This window comes from Pagrus pagrus (genome assembly GCF_965226575.1).
Source record: "Pagrus pagrus genome assembly, chromosome: 11".
NCBI classification, from domain to species: domain Eukaryota; kingdom Metazoa; phylum Chordata; class Actinopteri; order Spariformes; family Sparidae; genus Pagrus; species Pagrus pagrus.
In genome coordinates, this window is record NC_140195.1 from 25415706 (window position 1) to 25435975 (window position 20270).

The window sequence follows — 20270 nt, forward strand, 5'->3', positions numbered from 1 at the left end:
TACATGACAAGACAGAACAGGCTGTGAAAACACTGAGCAGTAACCACTGATTTTCTCTGTTATGTTTTGGTTTGTTTTCCGTCATGCTCTTTGGAGGCACATATACTGAACAGGGACTTGATTCTGGCGAACACACACTCTTTGGTGCAGTAAAAACATGAATCGCACTTTATCTGAGACAAATGCAGCACGCAGTTGAGGCCTCACTAGGGGCCATACCTAAAACTACCTGAAAGCTGAACCAACCTAAAATTAACAACATTTTGTCTCCTGTCTGTCCGTCTGTCTGTCCAGATGGCCGGCCTGCAGGTGGGCAGGAAGATCCACACCATCAACGAGGACCTGCTGTTCCTCAGGTCCTTTTCCGAAGTGGAAACCATGATCAGCCAGGCCTTCTGCATACGACGCTCTCTGCGGCTGCTGGTCACCACCAAGGCAAAGGAGTGAGGGAACACACACAAACACACAGAGAAACAGGTATACACACACACACATATGGTGCACGGGTCTGACTGATCTTTTCTCATCCAGGATTGTGAAGATCCCCGACAACCCACACAGCCTCTCCTTCAGACTCTGTGGCTCCGCCCCTCCTCATGTCCATGCTGTCAGGAAAGGTGAGTGACAGTCACAAGAAAGGAAGAATATAGTGTACAATATAGTTTTTAAAGGTAAAAGGACACCAACAGTTTGGATGTGTAAAAGTAGTCTGTCGAGTGGTTTAACAGTTCACAACTCCCAGGGAAGCGTAATTAAATTAATATATCTTGAATTAAGCTACAAGTGACATATATTTTGATAATGACCCCAACACCGGAGCTCTGAGAACAGATTTGTAAGAATTTGTTATTGCAAAATCAGTCCTAGTAACTGCTTTGGAAGTGTTTACAGTGTCAGAAAGACAAATAATTCTGGCTGAATTCAGGGGAAAGATGAGGTAACTCTAGCCTCTAACCACCTGTTACTTTCTGCTTTTAGTGAGCCTCTATTAGGTTTTTATGGCCACCTGTCAGCCAGACAGCCTGTGGTCAGGGTTCAAACCCCTAATAGGCCATACTCTGCTTTTAAAACACACACACACATGCATGTGCACACACACAATGCTCTGTGATCAGAGATGAAAGTGTAATAGGTTACTGAAGAAAGACACCCACACTTTTCTTCTACCCCCTGCTCTGTCCTCACAACCTCCTCACCAGATGTTTAGACTGACTCGAAATAGAAAAATGAGAGATTTATGACAAGTTGAATGAGGGATGAATCCCAATGTTTAAACCAGACAGGAGTAAGAGAGGACATGCACAAAAACAGCAATGAGAGAAGCCACCAATTGGTGCATGGAAGGAATGTGATCTCCTGGTTTTACTTTCTTTATTATGGCAAGGGGACTTCTCTGCTTTCTCTCCCTCTCAGTTCTCCCTGTTTCTCTTCTTCCCCTTGCATCTCCACACGCCTCCTTTTTCTCTTTCCCAGTGTCTTGAGGAGCAGTTTTTTCCGTCTGAATTCAGAGTTGTTTTTTTTTGCTCCTAAATCAGTTCCACTGTGTGATATCCATGCATGGGTCAAGTAGCCCCAGGGTTAGGTAATTGCTGGCACCTTGGGGGGAAGTGATGCCAGCGCTGGTATTTTTAGGTCGGAGAGGAAGATGATGGAGGTGTTGATTGGACTTCCAGGCTGTAAAGCCATTAGGAGCTTGGTACAGCGTGTTACAGCACGAACTGAGTAATTTTCTATTTTCCTGGAGGAACAAAAGGGGTGACATTCTGTACAGATGACACTTTTAAAAAAGACCCACAGAAAGTGAACTCATGTACTTTGATTGAAGCATTTTGGGGATATTTTTTCTGTGATATGTGCGATACCTGTGCCGCACTTTTCAATGATTTAATGTTTTCATAGTAGCCCAATGTGTTGTATACAGTTCCAAACTGTGACCTTTGACCTCTGATCCCATGTTGACATACTGTAGGCTGGGAGGCGGCAGGGGCGGGTCTTCAGCCTGGCCAGGTCATCCTGAAGGTCAACGGCAATAACGTCAACCACAGTGACTACCAAGAGGTCCTGGATCACTTCACTGCGCAGCACACTCACCAGGAGCCTCCCCAGTCGGTGAGGGGACACATGAAAACACTCACACATAATCTTTTCTTCATCGCAGCAGGTTTTGTAGTGGAGGCAGAACGTTTACTTAGAGTAAAATACGATCTGGGATTCATCATCTCACTCTGTACATGGTGCCCAGTGAGTTTTTACAGTCCTTGTGTGTGTGTGGTTGTGGCTCTCGCTGTACCAGAGCACTCCCAGTGCACTTTATTTAAACTACAAATTAAGTAATGCCACAAGTAAGCATGATTAGTATCAGTTAGTATCAGACAGCTCACTAAATTCACATTCCTTACAGACCAGAGAACCTCAGTGACCCAGGCATTCCTGCTCAGAGACAGTACATAAAACAGCATTAACATTATGTACAGCTGAATTAGCCACAGAAACTTAGTGAAAAACATATTCAAGACTTAAAGGACTTCACTGACCTTTTCATCTCTGTATGATACCAAAGTGGTATTCTACAACATGTTTCTTCACTTCATCTGCGTTCTTGGCTTCAGCAGTGGGTGGCCTACTGATCTCAAGACATAAATCGCTGGCTGTCACTTTGTCACTGCAGGCCAAATGTAGTGAGAGTTGAACATTTCTCAGCTCCAGATACAATCCTGCCTGGAGTGCAAATGTAGCCCAAAGCAACAAATAACAGCTTGCCTCTTTCCACTGAATTTTCATCCATTCATGTTGGTGTGAATAATTTTTAGAGTAACAATGTTTTATTTTTCAAACAGAGTCATAACTGGACACTAGTATTTACACTCCATGCTACCTCCATTCAAACTGCAAAGCCCTTGTCAGGTTGTTTAGACATGTTTGGCTCCAGGCTGTATTTTACAGGGCTGCAGTCAGAGTAAGATGTCTTCCGGACTGTATAAGCACAATGTTTTGTTTTGTTGCTCTGGAACAGGCTCAGCTGAGCAGTCTTATTTTGGACTGGTTCCAGTACATGTTTGCTGGTTCATTTAACAACACGATAAATTTCCAGGATGTTGTTGATGTGGCTGCTCGGCGGTGCAGTCAGCCCTGGTTGCCTCGTCAGGTGAAAAGTGTTCACAGGGCATGTAGAAATACTTCAGATTCTTGCCTGTCTGTGAATAAAGTGTGCACACATTTTCTGCTTTGTTTAAAACAAAAAAAGGCTCAGGGCATAGTTAAATATAAATATACATTTCCTCATTCTTTATCTTTCATGCTCTCTACCTTTTTATACCTTTCACTGTATGTATTTTCTGCTCACTTCTCACTTACTTCCCTTTTTTAATTGGATTAAAATATTTTGGCCTCTCATCCCATTTCCTGTCATCTCTCTAGGCCATTCAATGATACTTGATATATGTATTATCATTGATATACTCTGACCATTCATCTCAATCTGATCTATTTTTCCCCAGTGTCAATGGGTGTATCGTGCATTTGAGGATGTGGAAGAACTAGAAAGAGACCGAGGTGCAGGTGAGAAGGACGAGAGCCCTTTCAGGCCTTATCCAGTGGAGAATGGCTCTGACCACGAGGAGGAGAATGGCACCAATGGAACAGGTGAGACACAATGCTACATCCTCCCAAAAAGCCCCTTTTTTCCCCTGAATGTATTATAATTTTTTTTGATAATATAGCCATATTTTGAAATTCTGATTGAGGAGTTTTTAAGGAGTCACTGCGGGATCATTCAAGAGATTACTCTTAATTGTTTTTACCTGTAGCAGATGCCAATAGCTGTGAGCATTCATTTGTGGCCCATCAGTCAGCAAAGCCTATTAGTGTTACTTGGGTGTGTCCTTTGATATGAACTATAGCTGCTTTGTCCGTCTGTGTAGATTGATTATAGGCTTGATGTTTTTGGTTTTTTAATCTGTCGCCGCCAAAAACATTACATCAGAACATTGTGATCCACCTAGAACGCTATTTTCAGATGGACTCTGAATCGGCTCATAATCATTATGTCAGTAAAAGTGGCCTCAACAATAGGTCATTTGCTTTGGATATAGAAAAGTCTCTGTTTGAAAATAACCCTTCCACACGCTATACACAGGCAGTAGTTAAAGTCCAAAGATGTCATCTTGTAACACTCTTACTTTGGATATATTTTGAATGTGCCAATAATATTCAAAAAACTAACTACCTTTGTGTTTTCTCTTTTTTCACAATGCAAAACTTAGACTGTTTTTAAATGCATATATCAAATGAACACAATTACTGCTGATTGCATGAAAAGTGTGCATGATTGATGAAAAATGTGCTCCACAGACCACCGGCTGGGCAGACTCTCCCTCTCCGATGAGCTGCCTCTGGTCAGTATGACAGTCGATAACGTCCATCTGGAGCATGGTGTCGTCTATGAATACGTCAGCACTGCCGGCATCAAGAGCCACGTCCTGGAGAAGATGGTGGAGCCTAAAGGCTGCTTCAGCCTCGCAGCTAAGGTAGTTATGGGAGAATGAAGTGAAGTTTGATTATCTTAAACATACTACAAGGCACTACAACAGTATCAATTTAATACTGAAGTCTCTACAGGACCTTCATAACCAAATGAGACCATCAGTAAGAGGACTGGCTATTTCTATATAGTAATTGTAAATGCCTGTCACTGGGGCGGATTTCCTAAAATTAAGTCTCACAGCCTGAGTAACGAAGTTGCTCTGTAGTGTGGTACTGGCTTACAACATAACGCTTTATGTTGGCCATGCTACCGAGATATATCTTGCTTTTGGTTTATTGTTATGAAGACATAACATAACTAGGGAATGTTGATAACTTTAGCTTTAGTTCAACAAAATTACTAGCAATCACTGGGTAACCTTGGGCAACATAACTAAGGTGTATGAACATTCATGAAATTAAAACAAAGTTTACTTTATCTCACCATCATCGTATTACAGTTGTTATTTTTGCATATCCACAAATAGAAATATTACCTAATTTCTATGCTTTGCTGTTTAATAAAGGGTCAGATACTGAGGAGAAAATGCAGCACAAGTCATACTTTCATTAATTTAATAGCCAGATGTTGTGTAATGTTCATAAATCATAGAAGACCCCAACTTGGCTGTTCACCAGTTTGTGGGTCACTAATATTTGTTGAACTTGTTCTATTATGACAGGATCTCAGCAGCCAGGGGATTTTTTGCTTCACTGGTGGTTTCAGTTGTTGGTGTTGGAAAGCTTAATGTTTAACTAGATGAAAAAAGAACCTTTGCTGCTACTAGAAACTCTATTTTTACTCTGACTGTAATCACATTTCTAATCTTTATTCTAGGAGAGATCTGTCCTTAGCAATGTTTCTTGTCGCTACAGATCCTGGAGGCATTTTCTGGTGATGACAGCCTCTTTGTTCGGAACTGCAGCCAGCTCATCTCCCAGAGCGACCGAGTGGTTACCATGCCTCAGTTCGAGTTCAGACAAATCTGTGACACCAAGCTGGAGAGCATCCGACGGCGTATCAGCAGCTATCAGCAGGTATTAAGACACACTTCTGCACTCTGTTCAACACATCCATGTGACTTGTTACAGAAAGGTCTCCTAATTTCTGATATTAACTTATAAACACGTATTAATGGTTTTAAGAGAGGCCGCCTTTCTTGTGTTGATGTGTGTCTATTAATCATACTCAAAAATAGTAATTTCCTTAACCTTGTTCTTACATTTTTTGTTCTATTACTCAAAACAGCAAAACCTCTTTTTAACTAATGGGAAGTCTGTAAAATACTTGAAGATTACTCCAAGTGCTGTATCATAGGCAACTGGACGTGTTTCAGTTTCTTGAAGACATTTCACCTCTCATCCAAGAGGCTTCTTCAGTTCTACCTAACTGGAGGGGAGTTGCAGGCTTTTAAACTCTGTGTGGGAGTGTCCTTACAGAGTCGTTAACGACATGTGTGAGCTCTGAGTTTCAGTGTTGTTAGGGCCACTCGTTGACCCAACTGGCCTTCATGTGGGTTGCTAGGGTCCAGGTGTGAATGGTTGTTAAGCTGTCTGGGGAGAGAACTCAGTACTGCATTGTAGGTGGGTGATAAGTGATGTCGTAGGCCACCTCCTCTGTTCAATGACGGCTGTTCGATGTTGTCCAGTAGCCTACGATACAGCAATTACCGTGACCTGGATGACTGAGAACCTTCATCAACTTGAAGATTACTTTACATCATTAACCTTCATTTTGTTTGTCAGTATTTTGTATCCCTGAGTCATATTTTCTGCTATGGTGACCATGTTTTGGGTTGAATATAAACACACACAGAAAATATTAAAGCTGTCAGTCATGCCGCTTCCTGCTCCCCATAATATTTCCCCCTTTTTCACCCAGTTTGCCCTGGAGCTGAAGAACAAGGCGTGGCCCTCCTTCAGGCAGGCCGGCATTCGCCCTCACCCGCTGGGCTGCATGGACTTTGTTCCCACCAACTGCCACGTCAACTTCATGCAGGTCTCTTACCCCAAGAGCACTACCTCTGCTGGCAGGACTTTCAGCATCCGCTTTGGGCGCAAGAACTCTCTGTTCGGCCTTGATCCTGACCAAGGTAGAGGGAACACACACATGCACACCACTATATAATAAAACTTGAATATTTGTGCAATCTCTGTCACATACCCAACTGCTTAAACTAAGCTTCACTGACATCCATCCCCTTCATGATAGTAAAGCTTAACCCACTTAACACCAGCTCAGGGATCGTTTTGACTAATTACCCTCTGTGACCATTTAAATCCCAGCAGCACAGAGAAGGAAATGTCACCCTGAGCCCTCCCACAGTAGCCATAAGGTCTCAACAAGGATTCCCATCGTAAATTAGACGAGTGGTTTGCTATTAAGACTCCATTAGCCCCGAGCCACACTGATGTTATTGACATGAGAAGTGATTGAATGATGTCAGCAAAGATGCCTCAGTCGCAGTGTTTTTGTCAGGAATGTGTGTTATTCATTCAGCGCTGCTGCTGCAGAGGTCAAAGGGGAGAGTAAGAGAGAGTGAGTGGAAATGTAGTGTCACCAATTAATAAGAGGCCAAAACATTAAGAAATCCTTTATCCATGTATACAGAAAAAGCAATTCTTTCTTCTGTCTGTATGGCTGGACTTTACTATGACACAGCTTGATATTAATTAGCCTTCAGGCCTGGCTGCTGAACCTTCTCTTCTCTCAGCAAAGATGAAAATGCAATACAGCTGTCTAGACAGCAGACAGTTAGCATTGCTTGCATTGTTCCACAGGCACCAGCTGCAAGTCAGACATCTGCCTCGCAGTTGTAATGACGAGATATTCAGCTCTGGTGCCTTTCAGCCTTCGTTCTGCAGGCTCAAGCAGACAACAGCTACAGACCCAATGTTTTATCTGGTGACAGGCGCTAGTCTTTAGTGTTGCAATCAGACACAGAATTTAATTCAAAGGCTTATTACCTGAGACGATGCGAAATGTCCTCTTGAAGCACTGTTCATTGGGTTTTAAAGGTATGAGTGGAATCTACATAACAGGCCCTCTCCATTTAATCGTAGTGGTTCGCTCTCTTATAATAGTACACAATCTGTGTTCATTGCAAGAACTTAATCTGTCTGCAGTTTTGGGATGTCTCAGGTTATTGCAGCTTAGTTTGGCATTCAACCCAAGCAAACAGTTTTGCATCCTGCTCCCTGTGTGCATATCAGTTGCATAAGTGCCCTTTAAGAAGTTGTTTTTTCCATCAAGTCTAAATGGAGAACAGACAAGAGTGTTACTTCATAGGGTTTTGAACATCTGTTGTAGATATAATTGTCAGAGAGTGAAGACGTTTCATTTACCCACTACAAACATGTTGTTTCTCCTCTCCTCTCCTCTCCTCTCCTCTCCTCTCCTCTCCTCTCCTCTCCTCTCCTCTCTTTCCTCTCTTGTAGCACAATTGAACCCCATGTCCCACACCCAGCACTGTGTAACCAGCATGGGAGCTCCTTCCTGGAACTGTTCTGGCCTCGACGGGGATGAGGTCGATGACAACGGCGAGGTGATCGTGGATGGAGGTGACGGGTTGTCAGACAGTCGTCGGAGTTGTCACGGGGAAGGCGGGTTAAGCTTCCTGCTCAAACAGGAAGACACAGAAACCCAGGACGCCTACATTCACTTGTATAGCCGCCTGGACGTTGCTGTGAGGGAGATGAAGCAGTATGTCGCTCAGATAGATGTGTAAGTAATTATTACATATAAATCTCTTATCTCTGCCTCCATGTCAAGTGTCATCCATCAAATAAAAAGAAAACTGTTTACTCATATCCATTCAGAAAATATTTTCTGCTCCAACAGCTTGTGTTGTTATCAAATATTGGCATTCCACTGGTGTTCATATGTGAGTGACTATTTTTGTAGCCTTCACAGTGACATTTAGAGTTCTGTGCATAAAAAGCTTCGAGCTGTTATCCCCACAGCAGCCTCCCGAGGCTGTTCGTCAGCCTCTCTTTGTCCGTCTGCCCTTTGCCTTGTTTAAAGCTGAGGATTTACAAAAGGAACATTCTTCAGGCCCAAAATATTTATGGGCCAGGCCCAGTACAGGAACAGGGAGTGAGGCCAGGATAACATCAAGAGAAAGAGACACATATTGTGCCGAGGAAGGGGTGTGACAATGTGGATGAATAGATGAATTGTGAAGACAGAGTGTATTATAATATAGATAAAAGAATAATACTGTCTTGACTTATTTTGCAGGATTTAATTCCAATACCTCTTCCATACCTCTAAAGCTATCAGCTAAAAATATATCACAAAATATGCATCGTACTACATGCTAAAAATTGTAAGTAACGCTAATCAAGTTTTGGAATAATATCATTTTATTTATTAATTTATGTTTCCTTCAGCCTCTTGTCATCTATCACTGAACCGACGCAACTCCAAGGAGAAGGTGGGGAGCCTCCTATTTACGAGCCGAGTCAACCACCTTCTCTGGCCCCCTGTGAGGATGGCTGTGACCAGGACAAGGTGGAGCAAGGCGGCATTAAAAGAGTCTGCTTCAAGGTGAACGAGGAGGACCAGGAGGACTCGGGTCACGACACGATGAGCTACAGGGACTCCTACAGGTAAAGACTGCATCACAAATAAAGCCAAACAGGTTTCTGAAGATGCTTATAATTTGCGATCATATCTCATTCTTTGTTTCTCAATAAGCTGCTTTGTAAAAAGTACAATTATCGGTAAATATCTATATTTACCTGGTATAGGTGCATCTAAAACACAAGAAAGGAGACATGGCACACCCTCTCACATCTGGATTTCTAACTATGGACTAACACGTAACTGCAGCATGAACAACATTCAAACTTTTCTACTCTACTCTACAAACCTATAATGCTGCTCATTTCCCCCTGTTGGAGGCTTGAATTCATTCCAGATGTTGGCATTGTAACCGAGATTGAGGGCTAAAAATGACTTTGGTCAGATCTGGTTATGTCATTTACTTGTTGTGAATACATTCGGATGTTTCTGTGTGTGTGTGAGAGAGTGTGTGTATGTGCATGGTTCACTGGGCAGTGCTCCACTGAGCCCCACCCTCCACCACCCACTAAGCTGTAGTTATTGGTTGTTGGTGCGGTGGGCTGGTGTATAATAGAGCCAAATGTTTGGGGCGCGGCCTCCTCACCCACTCTGTCATTAAGGCCCCGGCCACGCCATGTGAAACGCGACTACCTCATCGCAATAAAATGTAAAGGAAAATGTAGGCTGTAGTATGTGTGGTGCACTCTCACACACACACGCGCACACACACACACACACACATCGTGAGGTGTTTACTCCAGGTTTTGAAGCTCATTGCAAAAAATACTCAAGGTGGTAACATAAGGCTGCACTGTGATCGTGGATGAATCATGCATCAGTGCTCCTGTGTTCCAGAGGAGGCTGGTGAATCCTTTCTGTCTTCCTGAGATAATCAGACTTTTAAGCCTGAAGTGGTGACAGAACACAGCAGAGCTCTGCGGTCAGAGGTCACTGGCGAGTACAGCTTGTGAGGAACATAATGTGAGAACAAGGACAGAAGAGACTGGTTCTATACACACAGACAGACAGACAGACTGAAACCGGGTTAACGGCAGAAAAATAAAGCGCAAATTGAGGAAAGAAGAGTGTGTGAAGAAATCATAGTAAAGAAGTGATTGTTCTAAACTCTGGTACATTTTGTCTTCCATAAATCTTTGGCTCTCTAGTGTCCCACCATGTGTGCGTGTGTGTGATTGTAGTTCACTCCTGGCATCAGAATACATCTCAAGTGACAACCTGTGATTGATCTTCTTTTTTTGTTTAACATTTCAAATAGTCCTACTCATCCCTTCTGTTTACTTAAACAAGAGTCTACACAGAATCCAATACAGGCGAGACAATTTTTTTTTTTGGCAAACCAGTTCAAGATGTTACACTTACTGACAGTAAATGAACCTTAGTTTATAGAACTGGTGGACCCTTCCAGCTTGAACAGAAAGTGCCGGTCAAATTTGTTTCCAATTATTTGATACTTTTGTTTCCCCAGATGTTTCTGCACACACTCAAAATTCAAGTGGCTTTAATGCGTGCTGGCATTTTTGTACATTACTATATGTAATGTTATCGTTGTGAATACTACATGTAGCAGTAGACCATGTGCAAATGGAACATGGCTACAGTTTAAATATCAAGCTCAGAGGAGGCTGTTAATGAGTTTTCACTGGCATCCCAATGTGCGGTTATGAGTGAATTCTCTCCTGTATTTAAGGCTGTGAATGCATCACACTGTATATCTTTCAATGTAAGTGTGAGCAGGACCTGTGTGCATGTGTGCATGCGCGCGCGTGTGTGTGTGTGTGGTTTAGATTTAGGCCAGATCCGCTACTACGAGCAGGATAATTGTCACAGTGGTGTTCACACTTTTGGCAGGAGGTGTGTGGCTAAATTTGGAAATCACCTCTTGTGTGCTAGTGTGCTAGTGTGTGTGTGTGTGTGTGTGTGTGTGTGTGTGTGCGTGCGTGCGTGCGTGCGCGTGCGTGCGTGCGTGCGTGCGTGCGTGCGTGTAAGAGAGAGAGGGTGTTTATGCACATGTAGGAGCAGATAGCCAGAAGGGGAGTAATACAGGACACAGGGAGAGAGGGAATTGTGTGTATATGAGGCAACAAATAAAGAGAAAAGCAATAGGAGGCCTGAAGTCTGCCGAGGGAAGGAGTACAAAGACAAAAACTTTGTGTGTTTGTGAGTGTGTGTGAATAAAAGCCAACAGAGAATTCAGGCCAAACTACTAAAAGATGGTTATATTAACTCTCTCGCCATAATTGTAGCAGCTCTGACTTTGCCAACCCCCCCTCTACCACCACAAACACACATTCACACACTTGCGCACACACACATTAGGCACCACAGAATAACCCGGCAGGTGATATCCACCCCCCACTCCCCCACTTTGTCCTCCAGCCAAAATTGCAAAGGAGAATAGCAAAGGAAGACAAAGCCAGTGTTGTCGTTTTTTAGCTCGTAGTCACTTGTAGGCCATTTGTCATGGTAATTCAACTTGTGAATCATTCAGAGCTCCTCTGAGGGGATCGCGAGCGTGCTCACTTGAAGCGATGTATAATTTGAGCCACGTAAATCTTCCACATGCTCCTGGTAATCTTGTTGAATCACGCAGTCGTATAACTATAAATACCAGACTGTCATTTTGCAAAATAGTCTGAGGCAGGTTGAAGTTCTCTGCACACGCCAGTATGAAAGAATACACTGACATCTGAGCTAGAACACACTCACAGCATCGAAAAGAACTTGTGTTTATGAAGGTGTTTGTGTGAATACGTGAGCTGCATCTCGGTGTCCAAGTCCTATGCACACATTTCTTATCATTTCAGATGTTTTGGATTCTAATGCAGCTACAGTTCACTCAATGCTTCTCTGTGTAAACCAGCGGTGGTTGTTTCTGTGAGAAGCATTTAATTACCTTTGGTCTCACATACAGTAAATCAGAAAAGGCATTTACAATCAGAGGGATTATTCGGCAGCATAATTACAAGACGCAGCTTTCCAAATCCTCTCTGCGGTTTAAGAACGGAATGAACCCTGCGCTTTATTATGCATTTTAACTATGTGCATTTGTGTTTATATGCATTTTCACAGTGAATGCAACAGCAACAGAGATTCGGTCCTGTCCTACACCAGTGTGCGAAGTAACAGCTCTTACCTGGGGAGTGACGAGATGGGATCAGGTAAAGGAAAGAAAGTAAATCTGTAAATATAGCTTATTATGCAGAGCTTTACATTTTTGATGTTTCCATACAGACTTGTCATTAGAATATCTGTCCTTTCATCTCCAGCACTTCAGAGTTTAAATGAAACGATATTCATTCAGATCCAATTTGGAGTAAACATTCTGTCCAAATAGACAACACTGTTAAGTGAATTCAACATAAACAACATAAGCCAGGCTAAAGCAAACACATGCTTGCCGAGTGTCAAACAAAGACAAGAAATCAAGAATGTTTGCATAAGAATTCATCTTTACTTTGCCAACTTGTGATTTCCTTTAGTTTGTAATAATGTTGATCATATGTCATGCTTTCAGAACGCCAAACAGAAATACTGTAGATAGTTCCTGGAGGTGACTGTGGTCAGACATTTTAGATATGTCATTTCATAACCAACACATTCTGTGCTGTGAGCCAAGTATGTGTCCACAGCTGTTTATCAATTTGTTTTTATCAGCATTAAGTCTCAAACAGCCCACAATGACACACTCTATTGAAACGATTTATAGCGTACATCCTCTCCAACTTGATGCATCAGTATTTATATGAAAACAGATGGCTAGAAATGTGTTTAATCAATGCAGATGGTCAAATAAAAAATAAGCGCTTGTGTCCAAATGTGTGATTTCTCATCAACTTTTTGTTTGGTGTTTATTGCCTGCTAGGCGATGAGCTGCCGTGTGACATGAGGATTCCATCAGACAAACAGGACAAGCTGCACGGCTGCCTCGAGCACCTTTTCAACCAGGTTAGTTCTGGAGTTCAGTTTGGGGTAATTAGTTGATTTATTTTAGGAAGATTTGTATTGCAGATATGTCAGGAAACCACATCAGTCTAATCTTAATTTCAACAAAACGTTACAGTGATCTTCAGTGAGGACTGAGAGTTTAAGCTCAGCCAAAAGATTTAAAACTGAAAGATAGTGAAACAAGAACATACACACATGTAAGCATTAAACCCCCACCACTGCCACCAAAGCATTTGGAACAGATGATTGTGATAGTAATCAGTCCACATCTGGGCTGAGTTACCTCGTGGAGCTCTCTGTCCTCTGGTCAGGATCCTGCTTTTCTCTCTCATCTTTCACTTGACCTCCTTTCTTTCTCTCCTTACAATACTCTTTCTCTCTTTACTCGCACTGGTACATGGACTCAGTTAAAGAAATCCAACTAGATTTTCATCTCTTCTTACCAGCATTTGATGTCCTGTGACTGCGCTTGTGGGGTACACTCACTTTGGCTGCTGTAGTTCTTTCCACATGTACACAGCAGCTCAGGGGGCCTGCAAACACAAGCCTTGTTGTTAATGCTGCAGGACCCTCGCCAGAAGCTATTGCAGAGTTGTGTGTGTGTTTGTGTGTGTGTGAGTGAGTGAGAGATGAGGGAGCTGGAAGAAGAAAGGAAGATGTGTAGAATATGAGGGAAGAAGGACAAATGAAGCCTGATTAATTAGCTGACAATCATGTGTCTGTATGTGTGCGTGTGTGCTTTTATTTCATACAGGTTGACTCCATCAACAGCCTGCTCAAAGGACCTGTGATGGCCAAGGCCTGCGAGGAGACCAAGCACTTTTACTCTGACCACAGCCAACCAGGTACATATCCGTGTGTGTGTGTGTGTGTGTGTGAACTGCTTGACAGGTGAGAGGAGGTGTCATCATCCTGCTGTTAATACAGCTGTTACACAACAGCTACACATACTCACACATTCCTGGTTTTATGTGCACAGAGTTCCGCCAAACAGAAGATTGGACCGTTCGTTGTCGTTACATTATTCACAAGAACATCCAGGAGGACCCTTGGAACCTGCCCAACTCTATCAAAACCCTGGTGGAGAGCCTGCAGAGATTTGTGGATGGTTAGTAGACCATGGACACACACATGCACACGTGCACACGTGTACAAGTGATGGTATACAGTTACTATTAGTTGCTCCATCTTGTTTTTCTTCTTCCTCTACAGATGGAAAGAACCAGCTTCTCCTGGCTCTGCTCAAGTGCACAGGTAGAGTAACATGTCAGTGTTTAATAGAAACCATCTCAATAAGTTCTAATTTTCCATAAAATTACCAAAAGAGTTGTGAGGACTGTGGCTGTGCAGTCACTCAGCAGATTTCAGTCTAAATCAGCAGGAACAGTCTCATAGCTTGAGTATTTTAAATGATTCCAACAGTGTAGAGCTCTCTGCAAATGAGGTCATCCATCGTATGAAAATACAGACAGTCTACATTAGGACATCTGCAGCCTTCAAATATCTCCAGGGGTATTAAATTATAACAAAAATGTTTTTGTTATAATGTTTTGAACACAGTTTCATGGAATTTAATGAGCTTATATTTTCTGGTTTGTCACTTTAGCTTTGAAACAAAGTACATCCACTCTGATATTAATCATGAACAGCCAAATATAATAGCCATATACAAACTATGTTTGCTCTATTACAAAGAGATAGAGCAGATGTTCAAATGTCTTTAGTTTGCAGCATAATTATATTAACAAGTTCTAAAAAGTCTTCAGCACTGTTTTAATTTTCCAGGTCAGAATCATATCCAGGTGGAGGCCTGTTATTCTGTGTTTATACAGGAATATGGGTTGGTGTCAGAGCGCACGATGCCCTAGTCACTTTGAACTGTGCACAGTGGCAGATGGTGCTAGTTAATGGGAGATATCCTCTCAGGGGAGCTGGGCTAATGGAATAAAGTATATGTACTGGAGCAACTCCAGGACACGAGTAATGAGGAAGGTGAACTCCCTCCATCATTCTTTGACATCAAAACCTCTCTCTCTCTCCAACCCTCAAACACCAGACACGTCTCTCCAGCTGCGGCGGGATGTGATCTTCTGCCAGGCAGCAACGGCCGCCCTGTGCACACTGGCGGAGCAGTTGTTGGCGGCGTTGCGGTCGCGGTTCAACAACGCTGGCGAATACCAGGAAGACGGCAAGGAGACCAGCCGCAAGTGGCTGGAGCAGATATCTGTCATTGGCGTGCTGCTGCACTTCCAGTCCACGCTTGCACCACACCTGGTGAGGACAGGTTTTCTCATGCAACCCCAGTTTGAACTTATCTGATGCAGTTTTAAGTAAAAATCAGAATGTAGGTGCTCCTGTTGTTTTCACTGTTGTGATGTTTCCTGGGTCTTTATGGCTTTCTCGCCGTGCAGCTGTCTTACAACGATCAAAACTCTCTTCCTGGTGCCACTTCTGAGCTTTCTTTCTCTCCTCCGGCAGAAAGAGGAGCGGACCATGCTGGAAGACACCAAGGCGGCCCTGTTGGATTTGGACAAAGTCACTGTGTTCTTCAGGCAACTGGAGGATGAGTGTCTAGTCGCAAGTAAGAGACTCTATCAACAAAGACTGACTCGTCTCATTCAAACCACACTGCTGCTAATGAGCAGCTGTATGGTTTGACCAACTCTGAATAAAGTTCCATTATGTGGATGTATGGTAGCTATTGAGGGGAAAATTGCCATTTTGCCATTGCAGATTTCATTTTCTTTTCAGTGCTGAGCGAGTGAATAGGGAGCTAAAACAACACTATAATAGCCCCATAAATCATCTTAAACAAGGGCAGAGCATCGTCCTCGTTGTCCTTGTATAACAGATAAGATGGTTCCTTCCTGACAGGCTTTGACAGGCTTCATTTAATCTTCAGTCCTGCTCTGAGACACATGAAATACTAACACATGCATGGTGGATACACATACATAATATTTTTGCACTAGATGCAGCATGTGCTTTTGGAGCATGAAAATGATTTTGTGGTTTGCATCACCTTTGTCCTGGCAAACAGCTGAAGTTAGCAACATTTATTTCAGAGTAAGCATTCAAATACAATAGTGTACTGCAACACTATCATCTGAGGGTGCACCCAGGTAGTTCATAGTTGGCATTGTGAGCACCTTGACATGAGTGTGTGTACATTAAGTTCAACACCTGGGTGTATTTGTGCATTTAATAACCTCAGTATTCACCGGAGCTCCTTCCAAGGCCACCAAAAGCCTTAAAGCCAGCAGATACAAAGGACGACTGCATCCTGAATCAGTTCTCTTTTCAGCAGGCTCAATATGGCCAGCAGAGATTGCTGCTCAAAGGAAAAGCACAACATGCACTTCCCATTTTAGGAGGTAAAGCTATGGATGAAGCAAGGATATGCTATTATAGGTTCACGCTCTGCAGCAGAAAGTACTTAGTGCACGCGTGCATATATTGTGCGGGAGCATACAAATCAATTCAAGCACTAACACATATTGACTTGGGCATTCATACTGTAGAGATATATAGTCATGTAGAGATGTAAAGAGTGTGCAGACTCCTACACTTTGATCTAAAAAATAGTTTTTAACCAAACTGCTCTGCTTAAGTTGCATTTTCTGCACAGACTTCTGTAGTGCAGGGAGATGGTTTGTGGCGGCAGCATCCATTGGACAGTATTGATTTGCTAATAGCATCTTCAGCAGGCTGGGAGCTATACTGTAGGTAGGATAGAATCATGTAAGCAGCACAGAGCCTGAGGCTCCTGAGTTCAGCTTGAAGCGTCACAGCCAATTCCACAGGATTATGGCTAGATGGGTTCTCTAGAAAGAGCGCTGACCCTTGAGGTTGCTCTGTTAAAGGTCATCCTTTCCATTTTCTGAGAACTACTCATGTGCACCAGTTGGAAAATGTTCAGAAAAAATCAGCTTATAAATGATTTATAATTAATTATTAAGAATCAGGTGTTGTTTGGAGAAGAAGAACATATCACTGCTCTGCATAGAAGCAAGGACAAATTATTTTAAATGAAAATTTGCCCCCCGAATAAAGGGGCAGAAAAATATTTAAGGGACTAAAAAATGTGCCATAAAATGACATGAATATCTAATCCAAGAAATCATGGATCAATGCCTTTTATTCCACCAGTGTACTCACCAGCTGCTGCAACATTAAAAATAGATTCCAGGCATAATTACATGTGTATTTCAGATTTTCCCAACATGACTAACGGACAGGTAACTACCACTGTTACATTTGGGTGGACTTGAGTCATTTTTTCCATTACTGTGCACCCTGTGGCATTGTTGAAGCAAAACTAAGGCAATGCTGGAGACAGCGAGTTCTCCACATTCATTTCAGGCAGGATGCAGTTTTTGATATGTCTCATCTGATTGTGGTTTTATGAAATAATGTTTGGAAAAAATTTTAATTATTTGAAATGATTGATGCTCACTAATGTGGCAGTATGTCTGTGCTGTTTGTAATGATATTTGAAAACCTGCAGTATAACAGAACATCTAACTGTGGCAAATAGATTGGAGGGTGTGGATGAACTTTGATAATGACAGGTTTCCTCTTTCTGTTCACTGCTAAACCTTACTATTAAATCCCTATTACTTACTCTATTAATGGCTCACACAGCCAAACGTATAATAGCACAGTCTTGTTAACATCTCTCCTGTCTGTGTATTGCAGACACACCGGTGTGTTACCAGGTGGAGGGCAGCCGGCAGGCCCTGAGGGTCACCCTGTACCTGGACAGCTGTCACTTCAGTGAGCTGCCCAGTCGGCTGCAGAACGGAGGCAGCCTGAAGCTCCACACTGTCCTTTTCACCAGGGGTAAGACTGAGTAGACTGGGACAGAGCAACTGGGGAGAAAACTGGAAGTTTAGGGTGTAGACAAATGGGTATAGCATAGCACAGCAGTGGCACATGGGGCTGGGTGTTGTTCCTTTGAAATACAATACCCAAGTACCGAATCAATAGTTTTATACAGAAAGTTTAAAAAAAATGGTGTATAAAATGATGGTGAAATTATGCATATCTGATTTTAAAGGAGAGGTCAATACTTGATTAATTCAGATGCACATCACACTGTTAGGGTCAGTGGAGTACTGTACATTTAGAGAGGACATGAAAATCACTTATATGCACTGTACATTAAGTTGCATCATTTTAAAATACCGTCAAAGCATTATGCAGCCTCTCAGCCTCCTATACATGCACAGTTCCTGATAGCTTTTATTGGGTTAGACTGACGCCTTTTATTGACAATTTAAAACGCCTCGCCTTTACGTTCTCCTTTGCTGCCAGGCTCCTTCTAGCTCTCCATCACTCTCAGCTGGCCTAGTATGAATGGACAGCATTATGCATCAAGCCTGTCTGCCAAATAGCCATTAATTTTCCATAGACAAGTGCCAGTTGGAACACTAACCCAATGAGAGAGCTCATATTGCTCTCATGTACTTAAATGTGGAGCAAAGTGCTGCAACACAGCTTCAGAGCCTTTTAGCAGTGGTGATCTGTGAATGAACAGTGCCACCTACTGGAAAATAGTCTGTGGTGCAGGTTGGGGAGGGGTATGGAGCACTTTGTGATATTGCAGATGCTGAAGTTTGTGGCCATATCTGTTAGCACCATACTGTATGTCCTCATATAGATTAAAATCCTCTGAAATAAGGATATTTGGGGCAATCCTCCCAGTTTTTAAAATATTATTGTAGCGTCAACATTAGGATTCTTTTTCAGGCTGGAGTTAAGATTAACATTATGTTATGTTGGTTTAAGGGATAATGATGATGTTTGAAGATGTGAGGGTTAAAGTGGAGGGTATGAAAATACGTGATCATACAATTATGTGCCCATGTGTGTTGATTTAAATGCCTCCTGCCTGTTTTATCCAGCACTGGAGCGTCCAGAGGGAGTGTCCCAGCAGGACTACGCAGCCATGGAGGAGTTCCAGCAGCGCACCAACGCTGTCTCACTAGAGAAGGTCAAGGCCTACTACCGCAGACTCAGGTACACTATGCTATGCACTGCATCACAGCCCTCCAGCGGCTTACTCACTCGCACTCAGGATATATTTCACCTTAAAGGGAGAGCTCACTCTCTGGTGTTGCATAAGCAAGCAGAAAGTACTCTTCGAGTGCTGTTTTACTTTCCTTTTAACTATTTTCAAGGTCTTGTAATTTTCAAGGTGAGAACGGGATCATTTATAATGACCTTTCTTGCACAAAGTCCCACATTAGCTAATAGGATTTTGTTGGCTAGATGAGTGGCTCATTCAGTGATGCCAAATGGGTCCTTTAGATCTACTGTTTCTCATACATCAGCATGTGTAGTTTTTACTTTGATATGGATACGGTTAACAGTTAAAATACAGTCAATGTTTTTAATTATTTTGCTCATTTCTATTTGAAAAACAAAAATGATCATCATAGTTTTTAAATATATGTGCAAGATGTTTAGAAAATCAAAAGTGTACATTACAATCTTAAGTATTTTAAGAAGTGTTAACCTGTGATGAAGCATTTTCAAAAGATTTACAGAGCTACTTTAGTTATTGCCCTGTTATATATTCATGTTCTGTTTTTAATTGCCTGTTAATAGGGTCATGATTTCTGATATGTGCACACTGATTCCCACGAAATGACTCGTGCAACATCAATAAATCACTAAGCATTTAGTGTAGCAGATGCATATTCTACAAAGTGAAGTACTCTAGATGCTACAGTAGATGACTCAGCTCTCACACTGAGTGAGTCAGAGGAGAAAAAATCTGTACATTTCCAAAGGAGATGGAGAGTTTCTAAACCTGAAATATGCTTTTGTCCCAACAGGGCTTTCTATTTGGAGAAGTCCAACCTCCCAACAGACTCAAACACCACAGCAATGAAGATAGACCAGGTAAATATACTCTTATTCTGATACATTTCCCATTTACTGCTTTTGCTCTTTATGGTCTTTTATCACGTAACGTCTGTCCTGTTCTTGTAACATAAGTCCATTTTGTATATAATGTTGTGACTGAATATAAATGCAAGCACAGATACTGGGCCTTGAAGTTAGAGACCTTCAACCAAGCATTTCAAAAGTAAGATGAACTGGTGTCCTGTTCCTTCCACTGGAAACCCCCCACTAGCTCGCCAACACTCCCCTATTAACTCCAACTAACCTCAACACTTCAACATTATAAACTGCCTCCATTTGAACC

The 20270-nt window shown here is 42.3% G+C and overlaps 1 protein-coding gene across 2 annotated transcripts in view; it reads left to right on the forward strand.

The window, feature by feature from the left end:
• The window catches only part of prex1 (phosphatidylinositol-3,4,5-trisphosphate-dependent Rac exchange factor 1), an 85345-nt gene that overhangs the window by 60978 nt on the left and 4097 nt on the right, over positions 1–20270 (forward strand). Inside the window, exons 18-37 of one of the 2 annotated variants that reach the window (XM_084366824.1) lie at positions 295–443; positions 532–617; positions 1970–2109; positions 3498–3642; positions 4351–4526; positions 5398–5559; positions 6404–6614; positions 7960–8245; positions 8914–9132; positions 12179–12267; positions 12972–13054; positions 13809–13899; positions 14034–14162; positions 14267–14308; positions 15111–15328; positions 15533–15635; positions 17753–17896; positions 18961–19075; positions 19897–19963; positions 20106–20150. In XM_084366824.1, coding sequence (XP_084222950.1) covers positions 295–443; positions 532–617; positions 1970–2109; positions 3498–3642; positions 4351–4526; positions 5398–5559; positions 6404–6614; positions 7960–8245; positions 8914–9132; positions 12179–12267; positions 12972–13054; positions 13809–13899; positions 14034–14162; positions 14267–14308; positions 15111–15328; positions 15533–15635; positions 17753–17896; positions 18961–19075; positions 19897–19963; positions 20106–20150 — 2700 coding nt within the window. The remainder of the gene's footprint in view (positions 1–294; positions 444–531; positions 618–1969; positions 2110–3497; positions 3643–4350; positions 4527–5397; positions 5560–6403; positions 6615–7959; positions 8246–8913; positions 9133–12178; positions 12268–12971; positions 13055–13808; positions 13900–14033; positions 14163–14266; positions 14309–15110; positions 15329–15532; positions 15636–17752; positions 17897–18960; positions 19076–19896; positions 19964–20105; positions 20151–20270) is intronic. The other variant, XM_084366825.1, reaches the window with a different exon arrangement.